Here is a 15,497-nt window from a genome sequence, read left to right as displayed (position 1 = left end):
AATTACCACCTAAGCTCGTGGTATTCTTTCATCGTGCCTGCATCTAATTTGGCTCCTGGCCTGACGATTCCTCCATTTCTCGAAACTGCAACCACTGCCGAACAGAGAACCTTGCTTTCCTACCCCCCTCGTTTACCAAGGCCTTAGAGACATGGAGCCAGCTCAAGGGAAACGGCGAAAGATTAGCCCCCGTTTTGGCTTCCCAAAATTCAACACACCCTGTTCTCAAAGCTCCAGGCCAGGTCCTCCAGAGCAACCCATGCGTACCGATCATCTTGAGACCAGGCGAGCCCTCGCTGTTGGTAACCTGTTGAATGAAAATCCTGGGGGGGGCCAGATTCATGAGAGTGATGGGCCGGATCGGGGAAATCCTTCGCGTGATGAGACCACCGGCTTTAGCCCGACAAGACTGACCAACTCGGGCCCTTCTTCTGCTGAGAAGAGCGACGGACCGGCTAATGCTGGGAATGGGAGGCCTGGTTCACCTCAAGGGACTGCCGGTGACGCGACTAAATCTAGTTATAAGAGACCCCATGTTGAGGCAGAGAGTGGAACAGGCAGCAACTGTCAAGATGAGTACCGATCGACAGGCTTACTCTCGGAGGGACCCAAAATTGCCGGGAGCGACCTGGCACGACTAAAGGAATCAGAAGCAGCAGAGAAAGATGGTGTGTCAGGACAGGACAAGGTCACAGAACCTCCAGTTGATCAAGAGGCGAATTCCGCAGGGACAGGACGAACCGCCTAACGCCAAAAGGGTACATTAACCTAAGGGGGAGAGAGCGGACTCATCACAATGATGTGGGCAGTTCTTTACCCAGAGCCCTGTCGTTAGCAATCATGACGGTGGTAGTGAACCGCCTTAATGCTATGATGGTTCAGTATAAAGCTGTGGGAATCGTTCCTAAACACCTTCCGCTGTTCCGTTTCGACCAAGTAGGGGGTATTGGGCTGGAAGGGCATCCCACAGATGCTGAGATCGCAGCGGCTTCGGATGAGGAGAGGCGTCGTTATAAAGAGGCAATGAAGGGGTACTATTTTACTGAGCCGGAAGCTAAGAAGTAGGGACGGGTGGCGTCGCGTCTTTATGTTGTTTGTTGGTGCGCTGGTCTTTGATGGGGAGTGCGGGATAATTCACATTGCTAGTCCTAACAAGTCTGGTGCTTTAGAAACATTGTCCCAACTGCGCTCCGTGTAGCCTCGATGGCGGAAATGGCAACAGCCGCCAGCTTGTCAAATGTCCCAGATCCTCTTCATCTTGGGGTTATACTCATCCCAATTTCGCCCAAGGAGCCCGTGTAGCTCTCCTATAGATGTCCTGTCTAGACCGGACTACATGGCCCATACTCGCGTTTTACATGTCTCCTGATGACCTCCATGGTGGTGCCGTAAAAGGGATTTAGCGCTAACCTGCTATAATACGCCCAATACTATTGATACATGACGTCCGGTTAACCTAAGCCAGCATCTGCCCTATAATTAACAAATAGGCTAGAATGGGGAAAAAGTATGGATCCGTCGGCACACGTATTCCAAGTGTCAATACATATTCTTCTCACTATCACAAGACGGACGTTCGAGTAAAAGACAATGGGGACCGGTACAACATGGTCGATTACCATGTCGTCTCATTACTTACACCACACCCTTGCTGGCAGGGTAATTGACGCCGACTCAGAAGTTCCATGGGCGGCACGGCCTCTCTTACTATGCCACTAGTGATTCCCCCTCCGGAATCGTTTATATACGGCGGGAAGATATTGGAGCCTGTGCTGGGATCGACAACGCCCCATTCCATTGTCGAGTGCGAACGGAGGACATATTTGTTCTACCGTGACTGTGAGCTGAGCAAGGGCGTCGGCCACCTGCCGTCGGTAAAGGCCAAGGAGATATTTTATGCCAATGCCGGCAAGACACTAACCACGGCCGGTTTCTTCACGTCACCGCCAGGTCAAAAAATACACTCAGGTCTTCCAGATGGTGCAAGAGACCGAATTCTCCAAAGAGCGCGAGCCCCTGATCGTCAGATTGCACGCCTGGCGTCTGGTCCAACGCCCTCGTCTTGCAAAGCCCCTGAATATCCGCGTCTTGCAGCTTCCGAAACAACACAGAGAGCAAGTTGGCTACCCGCTGTGCCTCTCTGGACCGCGCGCTATGGCGAATCCATATCTCGTGCGACTTCCTCAGCGCCACTTCCACTTGCTGCGAGAGCATCCTCTCCCTGGAGTCTTGCTGGATGTCCGGCCGGCCCACCGCCGCGCGGTACATGTGCGTGATGAGAACGGTAGTCGCCATGAGGAACTCGTGCTTGACGACCGAGTACAGCAGCAGGGTGAGCGGGAAGAGAAGACCGCCCGGCCGGGTCTCGCGGTCAATAGTCTCTTGCACAGTGAGGATCTCCAGCGCGGCCTGTATGCAAATCTGATACCCCTCGGTGTCGCCCTTGAGCCGCCCGCCGCTCCTTCCGACAGGATCATCTGGACTCATGACAGATCCGGTCGGCATGACATGGCGCCAGTTGAGAACAATGAGCCCCTTCTGCAACAACATCGTGATGCTGAGCCGGTTCAACATGTCGCTAGGTCTACTGGACAAGATGGTACAAACGGCGTCGAATTTCGCATTCACCGGAACGGAGTCGTACGCCTCTCTCAGCCGGGCAATCATTCTCCTCTCAGTCTCTAGGGCGGACGCGTCGCACCGGTCCGCCGCCACGCTCATGCTCGTATCGGCAATGGCCCCAAGCACCACCAGCATCCTGTGCTTCGCGAGCAGGTGCAAGACGGGCGTGGCCTCAGACTCCGGCCGCGACGGCGGAAGACGGGCAGCACCCTCGTCGAGTTCCGAGTCGTGCACGTTTCTCGGCGGCATCGTGTCCCACTGGCCGTCTTTGATGACGCGCGGCAGCCCCAGCAGCAGCGAGGTCATGACGTCGAGCGCGTGCATGACGACCCAGATGCGCCGCCGCATCTCGCCCTGGAACGGCGTGATGCCGGGGAAGTGCGACGGGTCGCGGTGGTAGCCCATGCGGAGGCCGAGGCGGACGATGACGCCCGTCAGCAGCCAGGTGCCGACGTCGGCGTCCGGGTACCTCGTCTGCTCGACGATGGTGTAGTGCAGGAGGGCCTCGAGGGCAAAGGGCCCGCCGTTGCTGTAGTTTCCTGCTATGAGGCTCTGTTCCACCTGGTCGAGGTACTGGGGCCGCGAGGGGGGCATGCTCGGGACGGGCGTTTGCGGCGTGAGGCTGCTTTCGAGGACCAGGCTTTGAAAGGTTTCGGCCTGCGTGGCGAGACACATGATGCCGTAGAGGAGGGCTATCCACGTCAGGGGCGTGTTGAACGGATCGGCCCAGAATCTCTCGTACTACAGCCGGATTTGTTAGTGAGGACGGCAGGGATGCAGGTTGCCGGGGACCGGATGTTGCATACTTGTCGGGAGAAGCTGCCTGGGTGCAAAAGGACTGTCTCGATGTCAGTATAGCCATTCTGTCTGCGTGGAAAATACGGTGCGTTACCAACCGTGCGGTATGGGCGGGTTGCTGAAATAGCTGGATACGAGCCGGTCCACGACACTCTTCTCCGGCATGGCTGCCAAAATATCGGCCACGGAAGCTGGTTTGTGCCATCCGTATAAAAGCCTGGGACGTTCCCTTGTGGTTCCAGGGATGAGAATGCTATCCTCTAGCCCGTACTCTGTCTGTTGCTCCGGAGAAGGCCTGTCGCTGTCATCTGGTTCTTCCTCGCTGAGCGTCTTCAACTCGGAGATGCTCTCCAGCACGGCTTTCCAGTGTGAACCGCCGACATACGCTGTTTTTGAATCATCCACGTGCAGTTTTCCGGCTGTTGCATGGTCTGGTGCCATGGGCGGCGTTGCAGTGTCGCTTGTCGTTGGCAGTGTATCAGAGCATTTCGCACAGAGGCGCGGCTCGGCTGCTGACTTGTTCATCAATTGAACCACCAACCCTTCTAGATGATTGAGTCTTCCCTGGAACGTGGATGGAGCCTTTGGGTCTTTTGAGGATGCGCGAACAGTGGTATTGGGGTACTGGCATGAAGCGGACAGACCGCGAGATGCACACGCATCGCACGGTTGTTGCCGGTCGCATCGTTGCCTGTCAGTCAGTACGGTGCATTGAAGATCGGATTCGCGGTGAATCTTCTTACTTTCTACTTCTGCATAGATTGCAGGATAGCTGTGGCTTATCCCGTCGTCTACTTGCGAGCGGCGGGTGTGATGCGACCATGTCGCTGAGCTTTCCGGCTTCAGCCCGAGATGATGAAATATATTCTCTTGTGTTTATTTTGGGGCCTTGCGCGATATAATTCGAGTGAATTAGACGTATGGTTGATGGAGTTGTAGCTTTCCTGAGATGTGGTTGATGAGTGATGACATGTCTGACGATCGGAATCGGTGGCGGAGCATCGGAGCATCGGGCCACGGAGACTTCAGCAGCCCCGACGCCGATACGACTCGGTTCAACTAGAATCTCAACTTTGAAATGATTATCTCTTTGTAGCATAAGTCGCAATAGGTCCAAGGAATTTGCGATTTTTTTTTTATCAAGTGGACTGTGATTCTATTTGTACATTTGGCTTCAGCCAGTGCTTTTGCGGTTCGCCTCACTGCTCACCGATGACTGGGAGCCAAGGGTGGCATCTCGTACGTCTCGCGCCAATATGGATGTGCTTGTGACAACGTAATCGCCTATCAATTAAAGCATACTGGGACTATTACGTCAAGCTGACAATGGTTCAAAAACAGCAACGAGCAACATGCACATTGAACACCGAGTTGGTACTTAATGGACTCGCTTCTTGCATCTTGGGCACGCCTCCGTCGTTACAATACTGACAAGTTACCATGGGGAAACAAAGCCAATGACTATACGTGTCTGTATTTCTGTATTTGAACGAGACAAAAACGTTGTTAAAGAGAGAAAAGAAACCAGCTAGGGTTAGGGTTTTGCCGGCTGATGTAAGTGGCAAGGAGAGAACAACTGGCCATTGCTTCCCAATCAGGCTAAATACAAGCCGCCTCTCATTATCGTACCAGAATTGACGTGATTCGGCAAACGATAGAGCTTGCGGTGAGAGCCTTGCGCATGAACTTCAAGGCACGTGCTGCAAGTACTACAGGAACTAAGCCTCCCCACTCACGGCGTTCTACACTCCTGCACAGTAATGCATCGGTCCCAGAGAGGCGACAAATCTAGTGGAGCATAACTACAAGCGGTTGTGGACACTGGATATGCAGGAAGCTGCTTCGTCTGAAATGGGCTGGGCCGAACGCCGCCGGATGAGCGGGTGGCTACGCTGACATGCAGCCGGATTCTTTGGGCAGACGTTGCCGCCGTCACTTACAAGGCGGCGGCGGGCAACTCGACAGTTTCACGGTTCACAAGGGACCGGCAGGGTCCGTCAATTGCAGAGAAGGAAAAAAAGGCTACACGGTAAGGACTGTTTCAAATTCGCTATCTAGACATATGCGCATTGGCCAAAGACTCATGTCGGAACCGGTTCAAAGTGTCTGGTACTTTTCGCTAAGCTACAGTGCATGCTGAGGGGGATGTGTATTTCCGCACCCCCGAGATGATTTGAGCGGGAATCCTGTCTCGCAAGAGAGCAGAGACTCTCTAAGAGGAAAAGAAGGCAATAGCGTCGGCAAAGTCGGCGTCAATCTTTTTCTGGATGGCCTTCGCCTGCTCCTGTAAACCAGCAGGAGTTCCGGCTATAAGAGCGGCGCCGAGCTTGTCAGTGTCGGTCTTGAGGTCCGTTAGGCTGCTCTTGACAATGGGAGTCAGGCCATCGGCGTCGAAATTGGCCTTCTTAGCCTTCAAGGCGGCGAGGGAAGCCGCGATATTAGGCTGAAGCGTGCCGGTGATGTAGTTGATGATATCATTGGCGTCGGCGTCGTTGACAACGCCGGTGTTCTTGGCAGTCTCGGTGGTCTCCTTGACGTCCTTTGAGAGCTGCTGCTGGGCAGTCACGATGGGCACCGCGTTGGTAAAACCACCACCGTTGTAGTTATTGACGGCGGCGGTGACGGCACTAGTGTCAGAGTTGATGGTCTGGAGACCCTGCTTGACCTCAGCGGCGTCACGCTTGATGACGGAGCCGGTGGCGGCGACAGCAAGGAAGAGGAGGTTCTTGATGGAAAGCATTTTTTCGGGTCTGGGGTCTTGAACAAGGTTGTTTGTTGGGGGTAGACGGAAAGAAGCCGTGATTTGCAGTGTATTGGAAAATGAGAGGGAGATGATGGATGGGCTCAAGTCTAGAAACGGCGGGCCGTTGGCCCTGTTTTATACTTTTCCAAGCCGGCGCCGCGCCCTGATGCAACAGCAGCACATCACAGGCGGCATCGAGCACCGCTCTCACGCCATCAGTATAGTTTCCTTGTGAAGCCTCGGCGAGGAACGTGAACATCGTCGCAGCCTCAAGGAGCTTCTCAGTGCGAGAGCAAGGGACGCGCCAGGCCCGCCCAGAGTGTGGTTACACCACATATAGCACCCCATAGTTCCATATACGCCCTCCATCTTGGCAACTTCCTTTCGCGGCATGGCCATGGTCGTCCTGGCCACGCGCGGACATGTGTGGCCGAGCCAAAAAGCGCACCAGGAACCTTACCCTGAGGGCCTGGCCATATACTGCGCATCCTATTATGGCCTACATGTAGTATTGGTGCGATGGGCGAGGCCCCACGTCCGGTAGTATAGTAGGACGTGCTATGCCTCGACGGGCCAACGAGAATCCTGCCAAAGGAAAGCAGACCGTTGACCAGACATGCCAGGAACCCGTGACAGATTCCGGGGGAGGGGCAGCACTGGCCACGGCGAGCCGAGATTCCAGCCGGCAGTCTGGCAACCGAGCAGCGTGGGCTGGAAACCTGGGATACTATTCCGGAGGACCAGAATCTGCGTGTACAATACGCGGCGGCAGTTGTCGAGCCGGGGCGACGAGGCCGTGATCGAATCACGGTGCGCAGACACAAAGACGCACAACATGGCCGTCGAACCAGGTGATTGTGTTGGAGGAAGAGGCCCTTGGCGTTCCACACAGGGGCCCTTCCCCATCTACCCCGCTGTTTATGCGTGAATGCGAAGATTGAAGATTGATGAGCAAATTGCCTCTTGGCTCGCGCCAGTCCGACACCGGGCCTGAGCTCCGGACGATGTAACCGCTCGGCCGAGGGCTCTTCCCCAAAATCTGGGGGAGCCAGGCCCCGTCAGTCACGGGTGGAGAGAAGCCGCACGCCACGTCAAGCCCCCTTTTCATTGCCAGACTTTTCAGCTCCTCACGGCTCTGTGTAGTCAACATTGAAGTCAATAGCACATGGGTCCTACGGCCGGTGGCGCCTTTGGCGGGAGGACGAGCGTCGAGGCCGGAACGCCTGGCGCACACTGGGCCCAATGGACGTGAAGCGTCCCAACAGGAGGGGGTTCTGGATGAACAAAAGAAGCCATGGCGTGATCTGCCCGCGCATGTGTCACTGCACATGTAGCAGAGTGGTCCATCAGACTCGACATGTCAAAGGTGGCATGATGGCCTGGGCACAAAAGCCGTGTGAATCAGCTACAAGCGCCATTTACCCATGACGCGGCACTGCGAGGGGACACATTGGGAAAAAAGAAGAAAATTCAATCTGCAATTCATGGAAAGGGCGCAAAGTGGCCAGATACACATGTCTAGCAGAAGAGTCGAGACCACAGGGGCCGTTTTTTTGCAAACCACGACAACGGGTCAAATTAGTCATTTTCCTCCACATGGCAGTCCAAATAAATCAATCGCTTAGAGAGCAGCACCCACTGCACCCACAATGGCAGCCATGGCTACATGAACGGCGAGGGGGATTTCACCCCGGGGAGCGCCGGCGACTATGACAGGAGAGCTGGGGGACGGGTGAGCGCCGCTTCCACCGCTGCCTCCGCTTCCTCCATTTCCTCCGCTGCCTCCATGGCCGCCTTCGCCACCTGATGGGATAGGGACAAGGGTACCGGTGGGATTGGGGCCAGATCCGGATCCGGGGCTGGTTTGTCCAGGAGCACAGCCTGGGCAACCGGAGCCGCCAGTGGGTTGGGGGCCAGAACCACCGGTAGGTTGGGAGCCGGAACCACTGGAGGGCTGAGATCCAGGACCACCAGTTGGGTGAGAACCGGAACCCCCAGTGGTGGTGCAAGGGACAGTCTCCGTCACAGGTACTTGCACAGTGGTAGTCTCACCGCAAGACTCGGAGGCGGTAGCCGTAGCGGTACCGGAACCAGTGCGAGTCTTGGGGCCCGTCTCGGTGGTACCTGTCGCGGTGCCAGGCGTCTTGGTGCCGGTAGCAGACCCGGGCTCGGTGGCGGTTCCGGAAGCGCTACCAGTCTGCGCGCCAGACGTGGAAGCCGGAGACGAAACGGACGTGCCGCCGCCAGTCGTGGTGACAGAGCCGGCAGAAGACACGGTTGAAGAGACGGAAATAGTAGAAGACTGCGTGGCGCCGGTCGAGGTGGCAGCACACTCGACGTCCTTGAACGCCGCGGCACCATCAGCCAGGCTCTTCAAGATGGGAGCAGAGATTTGGCCGGCAATGCCCTTTAACGCCTCAGGAACCTTGTTAACGAGGGCGTCAGAAAAGGCCTGGGAGTCGATCTTCTGCTCCACGAGCTGCGGGTAGACCTCGCAGCCGCGGCCAGAGTCAGCAAAGACGTGCTTCTTGGTGACCAAATCACCGACGGTCTTGTTGACAACGCCAATCAGGTTTTGCAGCGGCGGGACGAGACTAAACGCCTCGTCCTGGCTCAACGACGGAGAGGCACGGGCATCCGCAGTACCCTTCTTGATGGCCGCGACCACGCCCTTGGAGGCGGCGATCAAGGCGTCCGCCTGGGCCGCGCCCTGGAACTCGTTGACCCGTGCCTGGAGAGCCGTGACGCTCGTGACAATGGCGGCAACGTCGGCCGAGAGGACGTCGCCCTGGCGCCGGATGAGGGCCAAGGCCGTCGAGGCGAAGAGGAGGAACTTCATGGGTGGAGAGGGCCTGGGGCAAGAACAAGATCAAACGAATGGCGTTTCTGAACGAGAGTGGTTTTTCCGCTAGCCGACTGTTAGCAAAACTCAAATCGCCGCGGTGGGCAGAGGCGTCTTTCTTGCGGGAATGCGACCATGGTCGTGTATATACATACTTTGGCCAAGCCCTCGTGCTGCCCCTACGGGACGACATGGACACAAGTTCACAACCCGTTCCCATCACAAGCCATTTGCCGCTGGCGTGGACGGGCCCGAGGTTGTCATCCCATCATAACCTGGGGTAGCGGCGCTATCGACTGCAAGAACAAGGGGCCCAGGCATCCTGATGGTGTCCCGCGAGCTGTCAAGGAGCGGTTAGGCGAGGCCAGTGCCCGACCTCGACATGGTCGCAAGACCTGATTGGATCGTTGGTCGTGCTCTGCCGTGGTTTGGCTCCCCCGCGCTGCGAGTCTGCGGGTGGAGCTAACCCGATGAAGGACCTGTCCGTGTTTCTGCCATACACTCACTTCCAAGTTGTCTCGCTAGCTGGCCAACCCGGATCGTCTTTTCCTTAAGAGACAGGAAATGCGACTGGACGGCTGTACACTGGCCTGTCGTATTGGAGCCCAGTTGTGTGACGGGCCGAGATTGTTGTAGTTGTTGTCGAGTTCTAGGCCTTGTGTGGTCATGTACGTCTGACTTGTCTCTCGTGATGGGGAGAACTGGTTGCTATTTCCGCTAACCCACCAAGAGAGGGCCAACAAGAGCATTGGTTGATCCTTTTAAGAAAGCCGGCCCTTTTATACCATGGCCGGGTGGCTTGACTGCTGCGTCTTGACTTTGCCACTCCTGGCCGATTCGGCCGAAGCGCCTTGCGGTAATGTCCCAGTGCCTGTTTAGAGCCGAAATGGCACCGCGCTCTTCTTCTCAAGTGGAACCACGCCGACGTGTAGCAAGTTCCAATATCCTTTGCCGATGCTGCATAGAGTCAGAGCGCCGGGGAGAACCAAGCATCAAAAGCAGCCTCCGCCATGCGACAGAGTCGCCCTCATGTAACCTCGACGACTTCAGACCGAGATCCCTGCCTCTATATAAGAAAGCATTCAATGTTAGCAAAGAGTAAAGCTGCGCTCAGACGTTGCCTCCAACGCCTCGCCATGCATCATGCCGTCACAATACGCTTCCCCAACGTACTGCCACAACTCGCCATTCCCTGATTCTGGACGTGCCACCCTCCTCAGCAGATGAGGCGTGGTGCCGCCGTGAAACACCGTCACTGCGTCTCCTGCCCTCATCTCCGGCGGCCCTATGCCCACGTACCCTGTCGCCGTGCGATACAGCCTGCGCCCGACATTCTTGAGAATATTGTCCGAAAAGGCAGCCATGTCTTCTCTCGTGCCCTTGTCAGCGTCGAAGCCATGCTGCCTCATAGCCTCATCGCCAACATGTAATGTGACCTTGGCGTACCGTCGACGAAGTCGAAGATAGTAGGGTACCACGGATATGCGAGCCGACGCGACGCACATTCCGACCATGTCCTCGACAAAGTCGCCCACAGCACTGCACAACACTCTGCACGCCAATGACGGATCTCGCGCGCACATGCGCAGTGTGTCCATCTCCGGCGGCGGGATAAAGTACCACGGCGTGATGCCAACGGTTCGATAGATGCGCGAGATGTGGTAGCTCGCGACGGTCTCATCTGACTCGAGCAGACGCCGCCCTATTTTGTAGTAATAGCCGTGGACGACACCAAGCCTCCTGAGGCCGTCGTCCACGCCCAGCCGATGCCCAAATTGCTCATGACTCAAGCCCGAGTCGCAAACTCGCCGGGACCGCAGGGCCAGCGAGGCCTCGTCGTCGTCGCGCATCGCGCCCGCGTCCCGTGTAAATTGCGCAGCCTCGTCAAAGAACTTCTTTGCCCAGCGGTAGTCGACGTCTCTCTGCATCATGCCATCCACCCGGTCGCGATACGTACGCTCCCCAACAGCCACCACCTCGCCCACCATGCATCCCCGGATCGTCAGCCGCCCAGCCTCGAGGTCGACGCAGAATCGCCCCTGGTCCTCGGGTCCTCCAGCACAGAACAGGGCCTCTTTCAACGACGCATAGCCCACCGGCAGTCTGAGCTCCATCGTCCAGTCCGGAACCCACGACGGCAGCCCCCCCGTCTTCCTGCCCGCCTGGACGTACAGCAGCGCATCCACGCTGTGCCCCAGCAAGAGGGCCGCCACCTCCGTGTAAATCCGCACAACCCCGGCCTCCGGATCGACGGCGTCGTACCGGACACGCACCCGCCGGCGCAGGGGGTCGTCGTCGGCCGCGAGGCCCAGCAGCCCAAAGATCCTGTCCTCCGGGAGCGTGGCGCCAATCTTGGCCCGGCCCCCGTTGACATTGTACTTGAGCACGACGTCGTAGAAGCTCTGCCGCACGCCCGTCGCGTGGATAGCCTTGCGCTCCTGCACGACCCTGCGCAGCCGCGGCGTCTTTTGGAAGATGCCGTCGCGCCGGCGCAGCTCCGACCCGGTCCTGGCCCCCGGCTGCCGCACCCAGTGCGTGTTGCAGACGCTGAAGAACAGGGCGCCCGCGCAGAAGCACTCGAGGCACAGGGCCTGGCGGCCGCACACGACCGTCACCCCCGGCGCCAGGCAGGCCTCCTGGATGGTCCACAGGCGGCCGAACCAAGGGCGGTCCAGGACGTCGGCGAGCCCGGCCACGGGGTACCGGTCGCCGCCGCGGCGCCGGACCAGCGCGAGCAGCGCGTCGCGGTCCTCGCGCGCCTGCCCGGCCACCGGGACCGAGGGGTCCATGACGGCGTCGAAGACGCGCATGAAGCTCGGCGCCCGGGGGCCCATGAGCCCGCTTAGCAGGCCCGAGTGGCATATCTCGCGGGTGTAAGTGAACCACTCGTCTGACGCGCGGGTCGCGGTGCCCAGCCAGACGAGGGCGCGGCGGCAGCGCGAGTAAATGGCCCGCATGAGACGCACCTGGTGCGCCTTTTCGTTGTACCCGCCGCCGTTGGCGTCCTGGTTGATGCATATCTGGTCCACGAAGAGCGGGAGGCGCGTGGCTCTGTCCTGGACGAGGTGCAGGAGGGCGAGCTCCAGCGGGCGATGGATCCAGAGGCGGTACGATGCGCCACGGTGCTCTACGATGATGGCGCGGGTCGGCTTCTCGTGGGCCGCGACGCCCCAGGCGTATGTGAGGGCGTCGTATGCACGCGACGGCTTGGAGGCGGCGTCAATCTCGGCTTCGATTAGCTCGATTCGCAGCGTGCCGTAGCAGCCTGGTATTACTGGTGGTTTTGGCGGGAGGAGCCGGATGAGACGAAATGTTTGCCGCGACAGGTCGAGCGGCGCGTAGGGATATATTTCTGGGCTGGGCATTCTGAACGTGGTGATGGCTGGGCTGGATGCCATCGACTGTCTGGTACAAAAAAGGCTGGAGTTGATACTGAGGCGTGCCTTGGGCTGCGATGGCTATTTCTTCGTCTCGCAACGCCAAGCGGCTGAAGGAGACGCCTCAGCCGCAAGTAATATTGCTTCGTTGCCCAATCGATGGTGGTTGTTTGGTGGGAAACGTGGTCCACCTGCATGAGGGTATTGGCAGCCGCATGTCTATTCAATACGTTTGTGTTTATTTCAAGTCTAATACACCTGCGCTGTTGGCGTTTGCTGGTAAGTGCTGTGGTTTGGATAAAGGTGCTAACAGCGTCAAAAGTGGTAATAGTCGTGCCGGCGCAAGATGTACGCTGCAGCCAAAGTGTTATGCCGGCATAGTCGTTCTCGTGAATGAATTCCTCAAACTAAAGTGGGAATATGAAAATGACTGCTATTCATTTCAGTCTTTGACACTAACGTTGGCCAACATGGCTTTCGTCAGTACTATCGCTCTTTGCCATATAGTTAGGGTTAGGGTTAGGGTTTTCTAAACGCAGAGCAACTTGCTGTCTGGTTCCGCATCGTAGCTCATTAGATGGCCTCCACGGCCAGCAGTGAGACGGCACATGTGCAGGTCGCACATAAAACGCCTGGTATATTCCCCTACCCATCCCAGCGCAGTCAAGACACGGCTCGGCGCGTGACACATATTCTCGGCACGGTGCACAACATCAGGTACACAAAAGAGGCAAGCGTTTCCGAATCGAGACATGCTCGTGCCGTTCCCCAAGTAAAATAACCAAACGCGACGACACTTGCATTCAAACAACGCCCAAATACTTGCCAAGGATGAAAATGATGCTCAGATCAAATCGGAATCACGCCACTTTACAAACTCGCCGATGCCACGAATCCGCTACAAGGCGCGACCTTGATCAAGCTCCGATCGCTGATGAATTGGATGCAAATCGAATCCTACCCTGGGGCCAAGATGACAATTCACGTCCATGATCCATCACAGCCAGCACATAATGCCAACACCACATTTACAGATCTCGACATGAGGCAAATGCATACATTCTGCCAGAGCCCGCAACGCCACGTGCTACAAGGCAAAACAGCTCCTGCACTTGGGCACCGAAACCAGCCGGGACGCCGGTCGGCTCCTTGTCCATCTCCAGTCCAATGTCCACGCGGGAGGCGGCTGAACTACCAGTTTAGTCCTCGGCGATGCAACCCCAGACCGGAACCCTCGCAGATCAAAAGCCGTCCTGGATTGAGACGATGCTACCTCCTCCCGGGCCATCTCGGGCCTATTGTTGACGGGCATGTCATGGACCGATTCGGGACGCCAAGGGACCTGCTTGATGGAGAGGTGATTGCCGGTCATGGGAAACGGTGTGCTGCATGATGGGAGGATTCACTATACACTAGGAAGAAGGCGGCATCATTCCGTGATCAGTGTATATAGCAAGTGCCGTACCCCTTCCGGAAGACTGGTTGGTGGCATTGTGCAAAATCACTTCACAGCCAACTCCCACCGTGACCAAAGTGCCCGCCGCTATGAAGCCATCGTTGCCAACAACGCTCACTTTGCTGGCGCAGCTCGCCCACGCCGCCGACACGAACGCCTGGAAATCGCGAAGCATCTACTTCGCCCTGACGGACCGCATTGCCCGAAGCAGCAGCGACAATGGCGGCGACCCGTGCGGCAACCTGGGCGACTACTGCGGCGGCACGTTCCAGGGACTCGAGGGGAAGCTCGACTACATCAGGGGCATGGGATTCGACGCCATCTGGATCACGCCCGTGGTGGCCAGTACGCAGGGCCAACGCCCAAGACGAAACCCGTGCCATCAAATGGACTACTAACATGTCGACAGATGCCGCCGGCGGCTACCACGGATACTGGGCTCAGGACCTGTACGCCATCAACGCCCACTACGGCAGCGCAAACGACTTGAAGAAGCTCGTCGACGCCGCCCACGAAAAGGTACGAAAACCCCTTCCTCACCCACAAGCAGCCACGTACTCACCCTGCAGCAAATGTACGTCATGATAGACGTGGTAGCAAACCACATGGGCCCGTCCGCCCTCGCCTCCCGCCAGCCCTCCCCCCTCGACCAGGCGTCGTCCTACCACCCCCCCTGCGCGATCGACTACTCCAACCAGACGTCCATCGAGAACTGCCAAATCGCCAACCTCCCCGACCTCGACACGCAGTCGCCCGCCATCCGCCGCCTCTACCGCAACTGGATCCAGTGGCTCGTCAACGAGTACGCCCCCGACGGCGTCCGCATCGACACAGTCAAGCACGTCGAGCACGACTACTGGGCGGGCTTCGCCTCCGCCGCGGCCGTCTACACCCTCGGCGAGGTGTTCCACGGCGATCCGGCCTACGTCGCCCGCTACGCCGGCTCCATGTCCGGCCTGCTCAACTACCCCGTGTACTACCCGCTCACCGACTTCTTCCAGCAGCGCGGCCACCCCCAGGCCCTGGTCGACATGCACGACCGCGTGGGCGCCGCGTTCCCGGACCCCTCGGCCCTGGGCACCTTTCTCGACAACCACGACAACCCGCGCTTCCTCCACCAGGGGGGAGACGCGGCGCTGCTCAAGAACGCGCTCGCCTACGTGCTGCTCGCGCGCGGCGTGCCCGTCGTGTACTACGGCACGGAGCAGGGCTTCGCGGGCGCCGCGGACCCGGAGAACAGGGAGGACCTGTGGAGGAGCGGCTTCGGCACGGGCGGCGACTTGTACGGGTTTATTGGCAAGCTGACGGGCGTGAAGAAGGCGGCCGGCGGGCTGGCGGGCGACGACCACGTCCACCTGTTTGTGGACGAGACGGCGTACGCGTGGAGCAGGGAGGGCGGCAGGGTGATGGTGCTGACGAGTAATATCGGACGGGGGCACACGCGCGAGTACTGCTTCTTCACGCGGAGGCCGGGCGGGCGGTGGGAGGGCGTGCTCGACGGGGAGACGTATGTGGCCGACGGGGAGGGGAGGCTGTGCGCGACTGTGAGGGACGGGGCGCCGGTTGTGTTTAGGGGGCTGATGTAAAGCGTTGAAGAGACGAGGATTCACTACTATTGAGGCTCGAGGGGGGGGAAGGTGAACTGGCTGTTTGGAGTGT

General features: G+C 58.1%; 7 protein-coding genes across 7 annotated transcripts; 3 read left to right on the top strand and 4 right to left on the bottom strand.

The window, feature by feature from the left end:
* Positions 1-259: 259 nt before the first annotated feature.
* Positions 260-748, top strand: G6M90_00g083140 (uncharacterized protein; the record flags this gene model as incomplete). The annotated part of the gene is made up of 1 exon (XM_014688049.2): positions 260-748. One exon carries the CDS (start codon positions 260-262, stop codon positions 746-748), a length of 489 nt encoding a protein of 162 aa, XP_014543535.2.
* Positions 749-840: 92 nt separating this feature from the next.
* G6M90_00g083130 (uncharacterized protein) lies at positions 841-1,065 on the top strand (the record flags this gene model as incomplete). Its single annotated transcript, XM_066131217.1, has 1 exon — positions 841-1,065. One exon carries the CDS (start codon positions 841-843, stop codon positions 1,063-1,065), a length of 225 nt encoding a protein of 74 aa, XP_065987371.1.
* An 870-nt stretch (positions 1,066-1,935) lies between these two features.
* Positions 1,936-3,861, bottom strand: TF23 (Trichosetin biosynthesis cluster transcription factor TF23; the record flags this gene model as incomplete). The annotated part of the gene is made up of 3 exons (XM_014688048.1): positions 1,936-3,363; positions 3,429-3,460; positions 3,519-3,861. 3 exons carry the CDS (start codon positions 3,859-3,861, stop codon positions 1,936-1,938), a joined length of 1,803 nt encoding a protein of 600 aa, XP_014543534.1.
* Positions 3,862-5,632: 1,771 nt separating this feature from the next.
* On the bottom strand, positions 5,633-6,160 carry G6M90_00g083110 (uncharacterized protein; the record flags this gene model as incomplete). The annotated part of the gene is made up of 1 exon (XM_014688047.1): positions 5,633-6,160. The coding sequence occupies one exon, from the start codon at positions 6,158-6,160 to the stop codon at positions 5,633-5,635; it is 528 nt and encodes a 175-aa protein (XP_014543533.1).
* Positions 6,161-7,784: 1,624 nt separating this feature from the next.
* On the bottom strand, positions 7,785-9,002 carry mp1 (Cell wall mannoprotein 1; the record flags this gene model as incomplete). Its single annotated transcript, XM_014688046.1, has 1 exon — positions 7,785-9,002. The coding sequence occupies one exon, from the start codon at positions 9,000-9,002 to the stop codon at positions 7,785-7,787; it is 1,218 nt and encodes a 405-aa protein (XP_014543532.1).
* A 1,091-nt stretch (positions 9,003-10,093) lies between these two features.
* Positions 10,094-12,370, bottom strand: het-6_10 (Heterokaryon incompatibility protein 6, OR allele; the record flags this gene model as incomplete). The annotated part of the gene is made up of 1 exon (XM_014688045.1): positions 10,094-12,370. One exon carries the CDS (start codon positions 12,368-12,370, stop codon positions 10,094-10,096), a length of 2,277 nt encoding a protein of 758 aa, XP_014543531.1.
* A 1,557-nt stretch (positions 12,371-13,927) lies between these two features.
* On the top strand, positions 13,928-15,424 carry amy3 (Alpha-amylase A type-3; the record flags this gene model as incomplete). The annotated part of the gene is made up of 3 exons (XM_014688044.1): positions 13,928-14,183; positions 14,248-14,357; positions 14,408-15,424. The coding sequence occupies 3 exons, from the start codon at positions 13,928-13,930 to the stop codon at positions 15,422-15,424; spliced, it is 1,383 nt and encodes a 460-aa protein (XP_014543530.1).
* Positions 15,425-15,497: the final 73 nt, after the last annotated feature.

This window comes from Metarhizium brunneum, chromosome 5, assembly GCF_013426205.1.
Source record: "Metarhizium brunneum chromosome 5, complete sequence".
NCBI classification, from domain to species: domain Eukaryota; kingdom Fungi; phylum Ascomycota; class Sordariomycetes; order Hypocreales; family Clavicipitaceae; genus Metarhizium; species Metarhizium brunneum.
The sequence above is the reverse complement of the archived record's forward strand: the minus strand, read 5'-3'. Positions and strand labels throughout refer to the sequence as shown.